This window comes from Harpia harpyja, chromosome 15, assembly GCF_026419915.1.
Source record: "Harpia harpyja isolate bHarHar1 chromosome 15, bHarHar1 primary haplotype, whole genome shotgun sequence".
Taxonomy (NCBI): domain Eukaryota; kingdom Metazoa; phylum Chordata; class Aves; order Accipitriformes; family Accipitridae; genus Harpia; species Harpia harpyja.
In genome coordinates, this window is record NC_068954.1 from 29,521,400 (window position 1) to 29,536,374 (window position 14,975).

At 69.7% G+C, this 14,975-nt stretch overlaps 1 protein-coding gene across 5 annotated transcripts; it reads left to right on the forward strand.

The window, feature by feature from the left end:
* Positions 1-119: 119 nt before the first annotated feature.
* On the forward strand, positions 120-14,072 carry FMNL3 (formin like 3). 5 transcript variants are annotated; one of them, XM_052810048.1, is made up of 27 exons: positions 120-346; positions 2,850-2,933; positions 3,032-3,112; positions 3,199-3,275; positions 4,716-4,799; positions 5,146-5,298; positions 6,543-6,651; positions 6,745-6,821; positions 6,901-6,994; positions 7,286-7,360; positions 7,451-7,561; positions 7,639-7,788; positions 7,937-8,038; positions 8,120-8,366; positions 8,565-8,633; positions 8,894-9,018; positions 9,109-9,311; positions 10,400-10,634; positions 10,733-10,801; positions 10,946-11,026; positions 11,113-11,242; positions 11,323-11,483; positions 11,871-11,972; positions 12,069-12,158; positions 12,253-12,364; positions 12,483-12,581; positions 13,463-14,072. In XM_052810048.1, the coding sequence occupies exons 1-26, from the start codon at positions 194-196 to the stop codon at positions 12,572-12,574; spliced, it is 3,066 nt and encodes a 1,021-aa protein (XP_052666008.1). In that variant the 5' UTR covers positions 120-193; the 3' UTR covers positions 12,575-12,581; positions 13,463-14,072. The 5 variants fall into 5 exon arrangements, with proteins under 5 accessions (XP_052666008.1, XP_052666010.1, XP_052666009.1 ...); XM_052810050.1 differs by having other exon boundaries at positions 7,642-7,788; XM_052810049.1 differs by having other exon boundaries at positions 3,202-3,275.
* The last annotated feature ends 903 nt before the right edge of the window (positions 14,073-14,975 follow it).

The following is a 14,975-nucleotide window of genomic DNA, read 5'->3' on the forward strand; positions in this document are numbered from 1 at the left end:
CCCCCCGGTGGTACCGCCGCCCCTCCGCCCTTGGGCGCCCCCTGGCGGTTCCGCCGCGGAGCAGCGGGCGGCGGGGCGGGGCCGGGGCGGGACCCGGCGGGGCGGGGCGGGGCGGGCCCGGGAGGCGGCGGCGGCGGCGGCCGGACGCGACGGGCTGAGCCTCCCCCGCCGCCCCCCGGTGCCTGGGCCGGGGATGGGGAACGTGGAGAGCGCGGACGGGGAGGCGCTGCCCCGGGGCCCGGGAGCGGCGGCAGCGTCGGGCCCGGGGGGACCCGGTTTGCTCGCCCCGGGCAAGATGCCGATGCCGGAGCCTTGCGAGCTGGAGGAGCGTTTCGCTTTGGTGCTGGTGAGAGACCGACCCCCGTCTCGGCCCCGGTCGTCCGCTGCGCCCCCGCCCGCTTCTCGCTGCGCCCCTCCGGTTCCCGGTGCGCCCTCCCCGGTGCGCTTCCCCCCGTGCTCCGTCCCTGCTCCCTCCGTGCCTTCTCCGGGTCCCGCTGTGCCCTCCCGGTTCGCCCCTATCCGGGACCCCTCCCGGGCCGGACGCGCCCCGCCGCCGCGCTCCCCTCCCGGCGTCCGGCTGCGGGGCCAGCGGACGGGCGGGCACCGCCGGGGACGGCACCGGCGCCCGGAGGATCCGGGGGCGGGCAGGGAGCGCCGGTGCCCGCCGGGGATGGGCAGTGGCCGCGGGGCCGGGGGTAGCCGCGGGGGAAGTCCGGCCCGGGACAGCCCCGGGAGGGGTGACGCCACTCCCGGTGCTACCGGCGGGGGGGGCCCCTTTGGCCCCGGGACTTTTTCACCCGGGAAAGTCCCATCGAGGCGGCGCACGGGGCTGGGTGCGGGTCCCCCGTGGGTGCAGGGGTCCCCGTGGGTGCAGGGTCCCCAGGGCTGGGGGTCCCTGTGGGTGCGGTGTCCCCGTGGGCGCGGGTCCCCGGTCCGCTGTCACGGCCGGGGCGGTGGCCTTCCCGCAGCGGTCACCGGCCAAGGCTGCCGTGCCACCCTGGCACCTGGCTGTGGCTCGGCGGTGACCCCGTCCCCACGCCGTGATCCAGGTGGCATCGGGACCACCCATGCCATGGTGGCCACCGCGTCCCACCGGCACATGGCTCGTGGCACAGCGGGCTGGCCCCGTGGCCCGTCGGCAGCGGGGTGGCCCATCCGTGGTGCCGGCACGGGCCTGGCTTTTTTTGGGGGGAGACACACACTGGCAGGGCCACCACAGCTGGGTGACACCCAGGGCACGCAGCCCCCGACACCCGGCACCGCCGTCCCGGTGGTGGCCGGAGCCAGCGGAAGCCACGTCCGGGCAGGAAATGCCGAGCGTGGTCCCACGGGGCTCTGGGAGCCGGAACCGGGGGGTACCGGGGAGCACCGGCACCCCCAGCGTGGGACCGTCCCACCAGCGGCGAGGGGCACCCACCCGCGGGGCCGTTGCCCGTCCCCGCATCCCACGCGGGGCGGATGCGGCAGCCAGTCCCCGTGGGGCCGGTGGCGGGGGGGGGGACACATCCTGCCGGGCAATGACGAACGCCGGGATGGGGGGAATTTTGGGGGTTCCCCCCCAGTGCCACCACCCCCAAATTTCTCCCCCGCCCCAGCGTTGGCCCGGCTACTGCCGGGGAGGAAAATATTTCATCATGTGATGGGGCTGCAGCGCCGGCGGCCCCCGGACGGGCAGGATCCGTCCCTGGGTGTCCCCCAGCCTTGGGGTGGGCTCCAGCCTGGGTAGCCCCTGGTCCTTGGTTGGGGGGGGCTCAGTCCCAGGGCAGCTGGAGGGGGGGTCCCCGATGGGGGGGTGGTGGTGGAGGAAGTGCCCAGCCGGGAGCGGCCCCGCTCCCGCCACAAAGGCAGGAAGCCGAGCGGCGGGAACGCCGGCGAAGGCGGCCGCTCTTCAAAGCCCCCCCGGTGCCCCCCGCCCCTGCCCGGGGCCTCCGTGTGTTGTCCCCCACCCGCCTCTGTCCCCGGGGTGTTCCCCGGGGGGGCCGCGTGATTTTGTGTACAAATAAGCATGGCCCCGTGGGGAGGGAGGTACCGGCCCCGGCCCCAGGGCGATTTTGGGGGGACCCCATCCTGGCGGTGACATTCCCGCTCCCGTGGCACTGTCGTCCCCCCCCCCTCCCAGAGGTGTACGGCCTCACCCAGGCTCTGCCCCGGTTTCCTGCGGCTCCGCGGGGCCAGGATGACCAGGGGAGGGATAATTTTAGTTGCCACGGAACGGGTGGAGTGCCAGCACCTCCCGGCTGCGGTGATGGCCGGCTCCTGCTGACGGCGCTGCCCGGGAGCTGCCTCACCAGCATGGCATCACCCACCAGCATGGCATCACCCACCAGGGTGGCATCACCCGCTGGGGCATCCCCAAGCCCACCATCATCTGGCATCCCCAGTTTCCACCGTGGTGTCCCATGATACGGGTGCTCCGGACCGTATCCTTCACCAGCGGTCCCCGAGTTCTGCCATGAAGATGCCCAGCGCCCCGGCGAGCCGGGCATCACTGCCGGGCTTCGTGCCGCGGTCAGAGAACGGAGGCTGCGGTTTGCCGGCGAGGAAGCGGGTGCAGACAGGAAGGACGTGTCGGCGCTGGGGAGATTTGGTGCTGCCGGCGGCTGGCGCGTGGCCCCGGTGGTGCTGCCATCGCCGTGCCACGCGTGTGGCCCCATGCCCACCAGTGCTTCCCAGTGCCGGGGACCGTGGCCGTGCCATGGAGCCGGGTGCCCTTGGGGGTGACCCTGGCTGTGCTATGGGTCCGGGTGCTCTTGGAGGGGGACCCTGGCCGTGCCATAGGATCGGGTGCCCTCGAGGGGGGGTCAGCGTCCCTGTGTCCCCTGGGGTGACGCCCCCCACTTTGCCCCCAGAGTTCCATGAACCTGCCCCCGGACAAAGCCCGGCTCCTGCGCCAGTACGACAACGAGAAGAAGTGGGACCTCATCTGCGACCAGGTGGGGGACTGGGGGGGCCATAAGGGGTCCTGGAGGGGGGGGGAGCTGTGCTGCCGTGCCGGTGCCACCAACATCCCCCCTCCCCGTCCCCCCCCCAGGAGCGGTTCCAGGTGAAGAGCCCCCCCCACGCCTACATCCAGAAATTGCGCAGCTTCCTGGAGCCGGGTGTCACGCGGAAGGTGAGGGGCTTGGGGAGGGCTGGGGGGGTGTCCAGGGGGTCTGGGGGTGGGTGGGGGGGCACGGCTCAGCCTTGCTCTGCCCCCAGAAGTTCAGGAGGAGGGTACAGGAGTCGACCAAGGTCCTGCGCGAGCTGGAGATCAGCCTGAGGACGAACCACATCGGGTGAGCGTGGGGTACCGGGGTGGGGTTGTTTGGGGGGGGGGGGCGGGCACAGGGTCCCGAGGGGGGGGCACAGGGTCCCAGGACCAGCCCTGCTGCAGCTGCAGGGGAAGTCGGAGGCGCTGCAGGAACTGGGCCGGTTCCTGCCCCGGCTGTGCCGTGGGCCAGGGCCGCCGGCGGGCAGGTCCCGGGGGGCGGATGCCGCGGGCGGATGGGCCGGCGATGACGCCCCGCTCGAAGCAGCGCGGCCAGATCCTGCCCGACTCCTCCCGGCACCGGAGGGCTCGGCACCATCCCCGAGCCGGCGGCACCCTGACCCCGTACCGGCGGCACCCTGACCCCGTACCGGCAGCTCGTCCCCCTCCGGCACGTGGGAGGGAACGCACCGGAGCCGCGCGGGCTGACCGGAGGGACGGGGACGTTACCGGGGACGTCACCAGCGGGTGCCCGCCGGCGTGGTCGTGCCCGCATGCTCGGGGCGGCTCGTGCACGTGCTGGGCTATGCCCCGCCACCGGCCCCGCCACGGCCGCGCCATTCGGTTCTTCCCCGCCCGCGGCCCAAAAATAGCAGCAAGCCAGAGACAGGAAACAGGCTGGGGCGAGGGGCTGGCGCCGGCAGGAAAGGGGCGGCCGCGGCCCCCCCATCCCGGCCCCCCCCCGGCTCCCGCTACTGCCTGACTCACCGCCCCCAGCCACGGGCAGGGCTGCAGGCAGGGGCACGCGTGGGACCCCCAAGGCCGTGAGCCCTCGTTGTCTGTGCACGCTCGCCCCCCCGTCCCGTGCACACGCGTACTGCCTTGTGCACAGCCCCCCCCCCCCGCCCCGTGCACACAGTCCCTCTCCCTATGCATGCACCCCCCCCCCCCATAAAGACCCCCCCCATGCACATGGACATCCCATGCACGCTGCCCTCCCCCCTGTGCACCCCCCCAATAGACACCCCCCCATGCACACGCACCTTGTGCACGCTCCCTACACACGTGCGCACCCACGCCATGTGCACCCCCTCGGGTGCAACCCCCCCCCACCTTGCACACACCACCCCCCCCCACCGTGACCCCGGCATGTCTCGGCCGGGCTCAGCGCCTCACGTGTGCACCCTAACACCCTCCCAGGGGGGGCAGGGGTACCCCGAACCCCCCCACCCTGGGGTGCCCAGGGCTGGGGATGGGGGTACAGCCCCAGCACCCAGCTCAGCTTCCCGCCTTGCGCCCGGGGCCGAGCCCTCCCTGCCCTGCAGCCGGCAGATAAAGCCGTGCCGGCGCTGGTACCGGCGATAGCAGAGGGGCTGCAACCGCCACCGGAGCCCCGGGACACCCCCGCTGCCCCCTCCCCATCCCTGTACCGGGCCGGGGGTCCCTATGGTGGGGGGGGGGATCATGCTGGTGGGGGGGGGGGGGGTCGCCGGCTCCTCCTGGCCCTGATGGGTGCCCGGTGCTGTAGGTGGGTGCGCGAGTTCCTCAACGATGAGAACAAGGGGCTGGATGTGCTGGTGAACTACCTGTCCTTCGCTCAGTGTGCCGTCATGTGAGTAGGGTGCAGGGGCGAGGGGGGGGTCCCTGGGGTGCTGGGATGCGGAGGGTCCCGGTGCCCTGTGGCAGCTCCCCGCTGCAGGCGGCCGATACCACTCGGCTCCTTATCGGCACTGGGGCAGCCCAGCCGGCACGCTGGGACCCGCCTGCCGTGGGGTCCCGAGGGACACGGGGATGGGGGGGGGGGTCCCCAGGGCCACCCTCGCGCCTCTCCCTGCCCCGCCGCTGTTCAGCCGCCACCCGCTTCAACGCTTGCCGCGGTGGCTGCGCCGCTCCGCGCCGAAGCCGTGTGCTCCCACCCTACCCCCCCCCCCCCACCGCCGCGCGCGTGTCCCACCCAGGTTGGATTTTGAGGGCCTGGAAGGCGGCGAGGATGGCGCGCTGGAAAAGCTGCGCGCCTGGAGCAGGTCCATCGAGGATCTGCAGCACCCCAGCGCCCTGCCCGCCCCTTTCGCCAGCAGCCTCGCCCGCTCTGCCCGCCAGACCGCCCTACGGTACGTACCCGCCGCGCCGGCCGGCTGCAGGGGTACGTCCCGCCGATGCGCCCAGCGGCTGCCCCGCTCTGCCGGTTCTGGCCGGCCGCGGTGCTGGCGCTTGCTGCGTGCTGCGCCGTGCGCCGTCCCTGCCCGTGGCGCGTGCCGTGCGCCCGCTGCCTTGCGGTGCTGTGCCATGCGCTGTCCCGCCCGTGATGTGTGCCGTGCCGTGCTCCATCTTGGCCATGGCGCGTGCCGTGCCGTCGTGCCCTGTGCCGCGCACGATCCTGCCCGCGGTGTGTGATATGCCACGTACCATCTTGTCGCGGGCCGTGAACCATCCTGCCTGTGGTGTGTGCTGTGCCAAGCACCATCCTGCCATGGCGCGTGCCGTGCCGTCGTGCCGTGCCACGCACGATCCTGCCCGCGGTGTGTGATATGCCACGCACCATCCTGCCTGCGGTGGATGCCGTGTGCTCACCGCCTTGTGGTGCATGCCGCGCTATGCACCATCCTGCCCATGGTGCGTGCTGTGCCGTGCACCGTCCTGCCCTGTGCCATGTACCGCCCTGCCCGTGGCGCATACCGGGCCGTGCACTGTCCTGCCCTGTGCCGTACACCATCGCATGCATGGTACGTGCCGTGTCCTCTGCGCCGGCTGCCCCGTGGTGCTCCCCGAGCGCCATGCTGTGCCTTGCGCACGGTGTGGCCGTGGCACGTGCCACGCGTGCCGCGTCCTGCGCTGCCTTGCGTGCCGCGTCCCATCCTGCCGGCCGTGCGTGCCGTGCCCTGCCCGCCCGTAGCAGCTCGGCGCTGCCGTATCATCCTGCCCACGCCGCCTGCCCGTACCTCCGCCTGCCGCGGCCGCGCTGCCTCCGCTCGCCCCCCACTCTGGCTCTGCCCCCGCGCCCCGGGGTAATGCGCCCCATGTCTGCTTCCAGGGCCGGGCCCCCCCCCTCTCTGGCTGCGCTCTCTCTCTCTGTCCTCTGCGCCCACCTCGCCGCTCGCCCGCCGGGTAAGTACCGGCTGCCCGGGGCCGGCCCGGTGCTCGCGGCGGCTTTGCTCCGAGTCTCCGCCAGCCTCTGTCCCTCTTGCCCTCCAGCCGCTTCTCTCTGCCTCTGCCCTTCCAAAAACCCTGCTGTCCCCATGCTGTCCCCACCCTGGTCCCCACGGGGCCGGTTCCCCCGCCCGGGCGAGCGCTGGCGGTGCAGCACCGGCGGTGCGAGGGTCCCGCTCATGGGTGCCCTGTGTGTCCCCCCCCCCAGCTACGGCACGCTGCCGAGCCGCAGGGCGCTGAAGAACTCACGCCTGGTGAGCCAGAAGGATGACGTCCATCTCTGCATCATGTGTCTGCGGGCCATCATGAACTACCAGGTACCACCGCCCCGCGATGGGGGGACACACCGATGCTGCCGCTGCTGCCGCCGCGCCGGCACTGCTAACGCCGTCCCCGCTCCGTCCCCACAGTACGGCTTCAACCTGGTCATGTCCCATCCTCATGCCGTCAACGAGATCGCCCTGAGCCTCAATAACAAGAACCCGAGGTAAGAGGGGGGGGGGGGTCTGGTGGGGGTGGTCCCGGTGCCGGCCAGGTTTGATGGTGATGGTGCTGCTCTGCCCTAGGACAAAGGCGCTGGTGCTGGAGCTGCTGGCGGCCGTCTGCCTGGTGAGGGGCGGCCACGAGATCATCCTCGCTGCCTTCGACAACTTCAAGGAGGTATGGGGGGAGCGGGGGCTGCAGGAGCAGGTTGGGATGGGGGGCACTGGGGGCACCACGATCAGGCTGGGATTGGGGACCAGGACCCAGGGAATGGAGGGATGGGGGACACCAGGACCAGGCTGGGATGGGGATTCTGGGACGCAGGGGGATCAGGGAAGATGAGGTGAGGCTGGAATGGGGGGTCTGGGGGTACCAGACTGGGATTAGGAGACTGGAGCCCAGGGGATGGGGGACCAGTGGCTGGGGGGGGGCAAAGCCAGGTTAACCCCATGTCTGCTGCCCGCTCAGGTCTGCAAGGAGAAGCACCGCTTCGAGCGGCTGATGGACTACTTCCGCAACGAGGACAGCAGCATCGACTTCATGGTGGGACACCCGGTCCTGGGCGAGGGGGAGGGTCTTTGGGACAAAAGGGGGTGCTGGGGGGGCTCCTGGTGACGCCAGCCCTGCCCTCAGGTCGCCTGCATGCAGTTCATCAACATCGTGGTGCACTCGGTGGAGGACATGAACTTTCGCGTCCATCTCCAGTATGAGTTCACCAAGCTGGGGCTGGAGGAGTTCCTGCAGGTACAGGGGGTCGGGGGGCCAGGGGGGCTGCCCCAAGGAGCCCCCCCCCATCCCTGACGCTGCCCTGACGCCTGCAGAAGTCGAGGCACACAGAGAGCGAGAAGCTGCAGGTGCAGATCCAGGCATACCTGGACAATGTCTTTGACGTGGGGGGGCTGCTGGAGGACGCTGAGACCAAGAACGTGGCCCTGGAGAAGGTGGAAGAGCTAGAGGAGCATCTGTCCCATGTATGTGAACGCGGTGGGATGTGGGAATGCTCCTCGTCGTGTCCTGGGGCATCCCCTCCCAGGGTCTGGCTTTGCCCCAGGGGAGATCAACAGTGATACTGGGGGGGTGGTCCCCAAGCCAGTGTCACAGCCACATCCCCCCCCCCAGCTAACGGAGAAGCTGCTGGACCTGGAGAACGAGAACATGATGCGGGTGGCGGAGCTGGAGAAGCAGCTGCTGCAGCGGGAGAAGGAGCTGGAGGTGGTCAAGGTACACGGGGGGGGGGGGGGTTTGGGGAGCGGGGCAGGGTCCCGTCCCCCGTCCCCCCAGCCTGACGCTTGCCATCCCCAGGAGACCTACGAGCACACGAGCCACCAGGTGCACACGCTGCGGCGGATGATTAAGGAGAAGGACGAGGCTTTCCGGCGGCGCTACGGCTCTGAACCGCCCCCCGTACCGGGCATCGAGCCCCCTCCCCAGCCCGAGCCCGAACCCCTGGAGGAGGCCCTGCGGCTCCCCGTCCTGCCCCCCGTGGAGGCTGCACCCCCCCCGCCACCCCCGCCACCCCCCCTGCCACCCCCCGCACCTCCGCTCCCAGGTGAGGATGGGGGAGTCTCTGGGGCATCCCCAAAACTGCAGCATCCCGGAGCTGGGCATCCCCAGGACATGGGGGGGGGGGGGGGGGGGCTCCAAAACCGGGGTGTGCCTTGTGCCGGACCACTCCCGAGGCTGGGGGGGTCCCCAAAACTGGGCCATCCCTTCTGGGGCACGGTCTCACCCTCACCTTCCTTCACAGGCAAGTGCCCCCCAGCCCCGCCGCTGCCCGGGGCTTCACCCTCCATCGCTCTCACCGTCGGGCTCTCAGGTAGGTGGGGAGGGTGCGGGGACCGTGGGGATGGGGACGGTGCAGGGACCGTGGGGACGGTGGGGACAGAGGAAGGGGAAGGCTTGCAGGCACCAGGGTGTCGGGGTTGCAGTCACCAAGGGATGGGCACGGGGATGGGGTGGCACAGGGGATGGTGACAGCCTGGGGACCAATGCACCGGACTCGGGTGGCTCAGGGTGGGCACAGGACATGTCCCCCTGCCCCGGCGGGGGCTAAGCCGGCTCCTGCTCCGCTGGCAGCCATCCGGATCAAGAAGCCCATCAAGACCAAGTTCCGGCTGCCCGTCTTCAACTGGACGGCGCTGAAGCCCAACCAGATCAGCGGGACGGTGTTCAGCGAGCTGGACGACGAGCGAGTGCTGGAGGTGAGCCCAGCACCCTCGGCCCGAGCGGCTGGGTGGGTGCCACCGCCGCTGCTCCCACCTCTGAGCCCCCCCCCCTCCTTGTCCCACCAGGATCTCGACCTGGAGCGCTTCGAGGAGCTCTTCAAGACCAAAGCGCAGGGTCCAGCCCTCGACCTCGTCTGCGCCAAGAACAAGGCGTCGCAGAAGGCGGCCAGCAAGGTGACGCTGCTGGAGGCCAACCGGGCCAAGAACCTGGCCATCACCCTGCGCAAGGCGGGCCGCGGCACCGAGGAGATCTGCAGGGCCATCCACACGTACGTGCCCCCACGCTGGGGTGCAGCGGAGGGGTGCTGGGGGGGCTGATGGGCTCGCTGGGGTGCAGGGAGCCTTGGCAGGGTTCAAGGGGGCTGGCTGGGGTGCAGGGGGGCTGGCTGGGGTGCAGGGGGGCTAGGCAAGGTGCAGGGTGGCTGGTTGGGATGCAGAGGGTCAGGCGGGATGCGTGGGGGCTGGTTGGGGTGCAGTGGGGCCAAGCAGGGTGCCCGGGGGTCTGTTTGGGCTGTAATGGGACCAGGCAGGGTGCAGGGGGGCTGGTTGGGGTGCAATGGGGCTCAGGCAAGGTGCAGGGGGGCTGGCTGGGGTGCAATGGGTCCACGCAGGGTGCAGGGAGGCCAAGCAGGGTGCCGGGGGGGCTGTTTGGGCTGTAATGGGACCAGGCAGGGTGCAAGGGGGCTGGTTGGGGTGCAGAGGGGCTGGTTGGGGTGCAGAGGGGCTAGGTAGGCTTCAAGGGGGCTTGCTAGGGTGCAGGGGGGCTGGTTGGGGTGCGAGGGTCTTGTTGGGGTGCAGGGGGGCTGGTTGGGGTGCAGAGGGGCTAGGTAGGCTTCAAGGGGGCTTGCTAGGGTGCAGGGGGGCTGGTTGGGGTGCAGGGGGGCTGGTTGGGGTGCAGAGGGGCTAGGTAGGCTTCAAGAGGGCTTGCTAGGGTACAGGGGGGCTGGTTGGGGTGCAGAGGGTCTTGTTGGGGTGCAGGGGGGCTGGTTGGGGTGCAGAGGGGCTAGGTAGGCTTCAAGGGGGCTTGCTAGGGTGCAGGAGGGCTGGTTGGGGTGCAGAGGGGCTGGTTGGGGTGCAGGGGTGCTGGTTGGGGTGCAGAGGGGCTAGGTAGGCTTCAAGGGGGCTTGCTAGGGTGCAGGGGGGCTGGTTGGGGTGCGAGGGTCTTGTTGGGGTGCAGGGGGGCTCAGGCAGGATGCAGGGGGGCTGGCTGGGGCACAATGGGTCCACGCAGGGTGCAGGGAGGCCAAGCAGGGTGCGGGGGGGGGCTGATTGGGGTGCAGGGGTGCCGAGGCATGGTGCAAGGAGCTGGTTGGGGTGCAGCGGGGAGCCGATCCCCGACGGTGCGGGCGCGGGGCAGGTTCGACCTGGCGACACTGCCGGTGGACTTTGTGGAGTGCCTGATGCGGTTCCTGCCGACGGAGGCGGAGGTGAAGGCGCTGCGGCAGTACGAGCGGGAGCGCAAGCCGCTGGAGGAGCTGGCGGACGAGGACCGCTTCATGCTGCAGTTCAGCAAGGTGGAGCGGCTGCCCCAGCGCATGGCCATCATGGCTTTCCTCGGCAACTTCACCGAAAACCTCCAGATGCTGACACCGGTACAGAGCCGGGGAGAGAGGGGGATTGCACCCACTGGGGGTGACTGGACCCTGCACCCCAGCTGAGCCCCCCCCCACCTCGTTCTGTCCCCCTGCAGCAGCTCAATGCCATCATCGCGGCCTCGGCCTCCGTCAAGTCCTCGCAGAAGCTGAAGCACATGTTGGAGGTGAGCATGGGGCGGCCGGAGGACGTGGGGACAAGCTGGGTTGGAGTCCTGCCCTCCATCCTCGCCTGTAGCTGGGCAGGTGGGGGTCCCACGGGGGTCTCGCTTCTCCCTGACCCCACCATCCCTGGTGCTTTTCCCCTGCAGATTATCTTGGCGCTGGGCAACTACATGAACAGCAGCAAACGCGGCGCTGTCTACGGCTTCAAACTGCAGAGCCTGGACCTGGTGGGCAACCCCAGACTGCCTGGGACCGCATGGGGTCCCCAGGGTCCCGTGCCACAGCCATGACCTACCCCCAAATTGTCCTGCAGCTCCTGGACACCAAGTCAACGGACAGGAAGATGACGCTGCTGCATTTCATCGCGCTGACGGTGCGGGAGAAGTACCCCGAGCTGGCAACCTTCTGGCAGGAGCTGCACTTTGTGGAGAAGGCGGCCGCAGGTGCCCCCCCCGTCCCCATGCCCCCAGCTCGCCATCCCCCAGGGCTGTGGGTCCCCTGACCCGTCCCTGTGGCCCCGCAGTGTCCCTGGAGAACGTGCTGTTGGACGTGAAGGAGCTGGGCCGGGGGATGGAGTTGCTGCGACGGGAGTGCGGGCTGCACGAGAACAGCGTGCTGCGTTCCTTCCTGGCCGCCAGCGAGGGCAAGCTGGAGCGGCTGCAGAAGGACGCGCGGACGGCCGAGGTGAGGGCTGCGGAGCGGCTGTGCCTTGCACGGCCCTTGCACACGCCATGTCATGCATGCCTTGCTTTGCATAGCTCTCTTGCATGCCTTGCTTTGCACGCTCCTCATGCACGCCTTGTCACGCACGCCTTACTTTTTGCATGCTCCTCCTGTACACCTGCCTTGCTTTGCGTGCTCCTTGTGCGTGCCTAGCTTTGCACGGCCCTCGTGCACATCTTGCTTTGCGCAGCCCTCGTGCGTGCCTTGCTTTACACACTCCTCATGCACGCCTGCTTTGCTTTGCATGGCCTTTGTGCGTGTCTCTCTTTGCACGCCCCTCGTGCCAGGAGGCCACCAGGAGCTGCGGGACGTGCAGCCCATCGGTGACCGTCCCGTCCCCCTCCCCAGGACGCCTACAACACGGTGGTGCGGTATTTCGGCGAGAGCCCCAAGACGACTCCCCCGTCCGTCTTCTTCCCGGTCTTTGTCCGGTTCATCCGCTCCTACAAGGTGAGCTGGGGCCGGGAGGGGACACATGGGGGGGGGTCGGTGACACTGGTGCTGGGGTGGGGGCTGGCTCCCACCGCCGCCCCCTCGCCCCGGCAGGATGCGGAGCAGGAGAACGAGACGCGGAAGAAGCAGGAGGAGGTGATGCGGGAGAAGCTGCTGGCGCAGGAGGCTAAGAAGCAGGAGAAGGTGAGCATGGATGGGCGCGTGGGTGGGCTGGGTGGGGGGGACACGGAGGAGGCACCTGTGTCCCCAACCTGGGACCCCTGCGCCTCCCTCGCAGCGGAACAAGTGGCAGCAGCAGGAGCTGATTGCGGAGCTGCGGCGGCGCCAGGCCAAGGACCATCGCCCCGTCTACGAGGGCAAGGATGGCACCATCGAGGACATCATCACCGGTACGGTCCCCGCCGCCCCCCCCCCCCCCCCCCCGACCCAGACACCTGGGTCTCACCTGCGTGCGGGAGCTGATGTCTCCCTGTCCGTCCCCCCCTGCCCATGCCCCCCCCACTGCAGCGCTGAAGAGCGTCCCGTTCACGGCCCGCACCGCCAAGCGGGGCTCGCGCTTCTTCTGCGACCCGTCCCACCACGACGAGTCCAGCTGTTAGCCCCCAGGTACCACCTGCATGCCCGGTCCCCCCGGGACCCCCCCCAGACCCCTGGATCCCCCCTGGCCCCGCATGCCCCCTCCTGCATGCCCTCTCCCCGCATGCCGTCACTCCGGGGTGCCTGGCACCCCCCCCGCCCCAGCCCCTTGGAGCGGAGCAGGGTCCTGGTGTGGGAATCTGGTGCAAGGCTCGGTCCCGGCACAGGATCCTGGTGTAAGGCTGGGTCCCGGCACAGGATCCCGGCACAGGATCCTGGTGTAAGGCTGGGTCCCGGCACAGGATCCCGGCACAGGATCCTGGTGTAAGGCTGGGTCCCGGCACAGGATCCCGGCACAGGATCCTGGTGTAAGGCTGGGTCCCAGTACAGGATCCCGGCACAGGATCCCAGTGTAAGGCTGGGTCCCAGCACAGGATCCTGGCACAGGATGCTGGTGCAAGGCTGGATCCGGGCACAGGATTCCAGTGCAACGTTGGGGTTCCAGCACAAGATCTTGGCAAAAGATCTTGGTGCAAGGCTGGGTTCCCAGCATGGGGTCTTTGATGCAGTGCAGGGTCCCAGTGCAATACTGGATCCCAGCACAGATCCCACTGCAGGCTGAGTCCCAGCACAGGATCCCGATGCAAGGCTGGGTCCCAGTAAGGCTCCTGGTGCAAGACTTGGGTTTCCAGCATGGGGTCTTTGCTGCAGTGTGGGTTCCCAGTGCAATACTGAATCCCAGCATGGGGTCCCAGTGCAAAACTGGATCCCAGAGCAGGGTCCCAGTGCGATACTGGGTCCCAGCCCAGTGCGTGGAGGACTGGCTCCGAGCTGCCTTGGCCCCGGAGGGGGTCACCTGGGACCATCCCCCAGGCCAGGCGTCCCCTGACACTGTCCCTTCTGTCCCACAGCCCGCAGGTGGATCCGCCTGTAGCCGAGCGAGGGTAAGGACCCTGGGGGGGTGGGGGGGGGGGGGAGTGGGGAGCTGCAGCAGCTGGGCTGCCTCAGTTTCCCCTCCTCACCCTGCTCTGCCCTGCAGGTGCCGGGGAGGGCTCTGTCCTCCCCCCGACACTGTGCAAGGGGGGGGAAATCTCCTCGTGCCGCCGTCCTCGCCCAGGCTCGCAAGCGGTGTCCCTGTCCCCTGCACCTGGGGGGGGGGTCACTGCCCAGACCAACCCCCCCAGCCTGCCTGCGGCAGAGGCCAAATCCCGTCCCCAGCTGCGGTAGGGGCCCAGCGCCGGTGGCTGATCCACAGGGTGCCCCCTCGCCATGGGGGTCCCCTCATCCCAGTGGGGGTCACCGCCCCAGAGCCCCCATCCCGCTGCGGGGACCATGGGGCCCCCCCCCGCACGCTCGTCACTTTGACCACTGATGTGAACACTAATTGCCAAAAAAAGGGACCAAAGCCAGGCCGGGGCGGGGAGGGGGGGCAGCAGGATGGTGCCCCCCACCCCAGACCCCCCCCCCAGGCCCTCCCCAGTGACTTTTTGTACATGTGAAATATATGGAGTCTTTTACATGGCTGCTGCCTGCTTGGAGGGGTGGGGGGGGTCTGGGGGAGGCACAGAGGCGACCCAGGCATCTGGGGAGCCCCCCATGCTGGGGGTCCTGTCTCCCTGGGTGGGGGGGACATGCATGTACAGGGACCAGACCCTTAAGCAAGTTTTGCGGCAGTGTTATTAAAGCTGCAGGATTAAGGGGGGGGGGAACCTGCTGGTCTGGGGGGGGGGCAGTTCACCCCACTGCTGGCAGCTGTGGGAGACTGGGAGCGGCTTAGGGGCTGGAGGGAGCTGCAGTAGAGGGTGGAGGGGCAGGATGCGGCCCCAGGAGCAAAGGAAAAGGAGGATGGAGGGGCAGGATGAGGCCTGAACATCGCTAGGGCAGAGCAAAGGGGGCATGGAAAGGCAGGATGGAGCCACAGGACCCCCTGCTAGCAGGTGGTCTGGGGCAGGATGCGGCCATTGCGAGGTCTAAAGGGCTGGGAGGAGCGGGACGCGGTCATTGCGTCCCTAGGAGAAGGGCAGAAAGGGTTTGGGGAAGGCAGGATGCAGCCCTGGCATCTCTGCTGTCGGGGTATAAGGGGCTGGGAGGGGCAGGATGTGGCCCCAGACCCCCCCCAGCAGCCGTGCAGCCATGGCACAGCGGGGCAGGAGGCTGCCACCCCCCCCCCCATGGCAGGGCAGGTGCCCGGTCTCCCTCCCTGAGCCACGAGCAGCGCCTGCCCCACCAGCCCAGGGATTAGCCCTGAAACAGAGAATAAAAGTTTCCCCTAATCCTCTCGGGGGGGATTACCAGCGCTGCCGCGCCCATGGCCAGATCCAGACCTGGCCCAGGACCGGCTCCCCCAGCAGCTCCGCTGGCCCCGTTGCCTTTTAATCCATCTGTACAAGCCGGGGACGCTGTGGTCCCCAGCGCCGTCCCGCT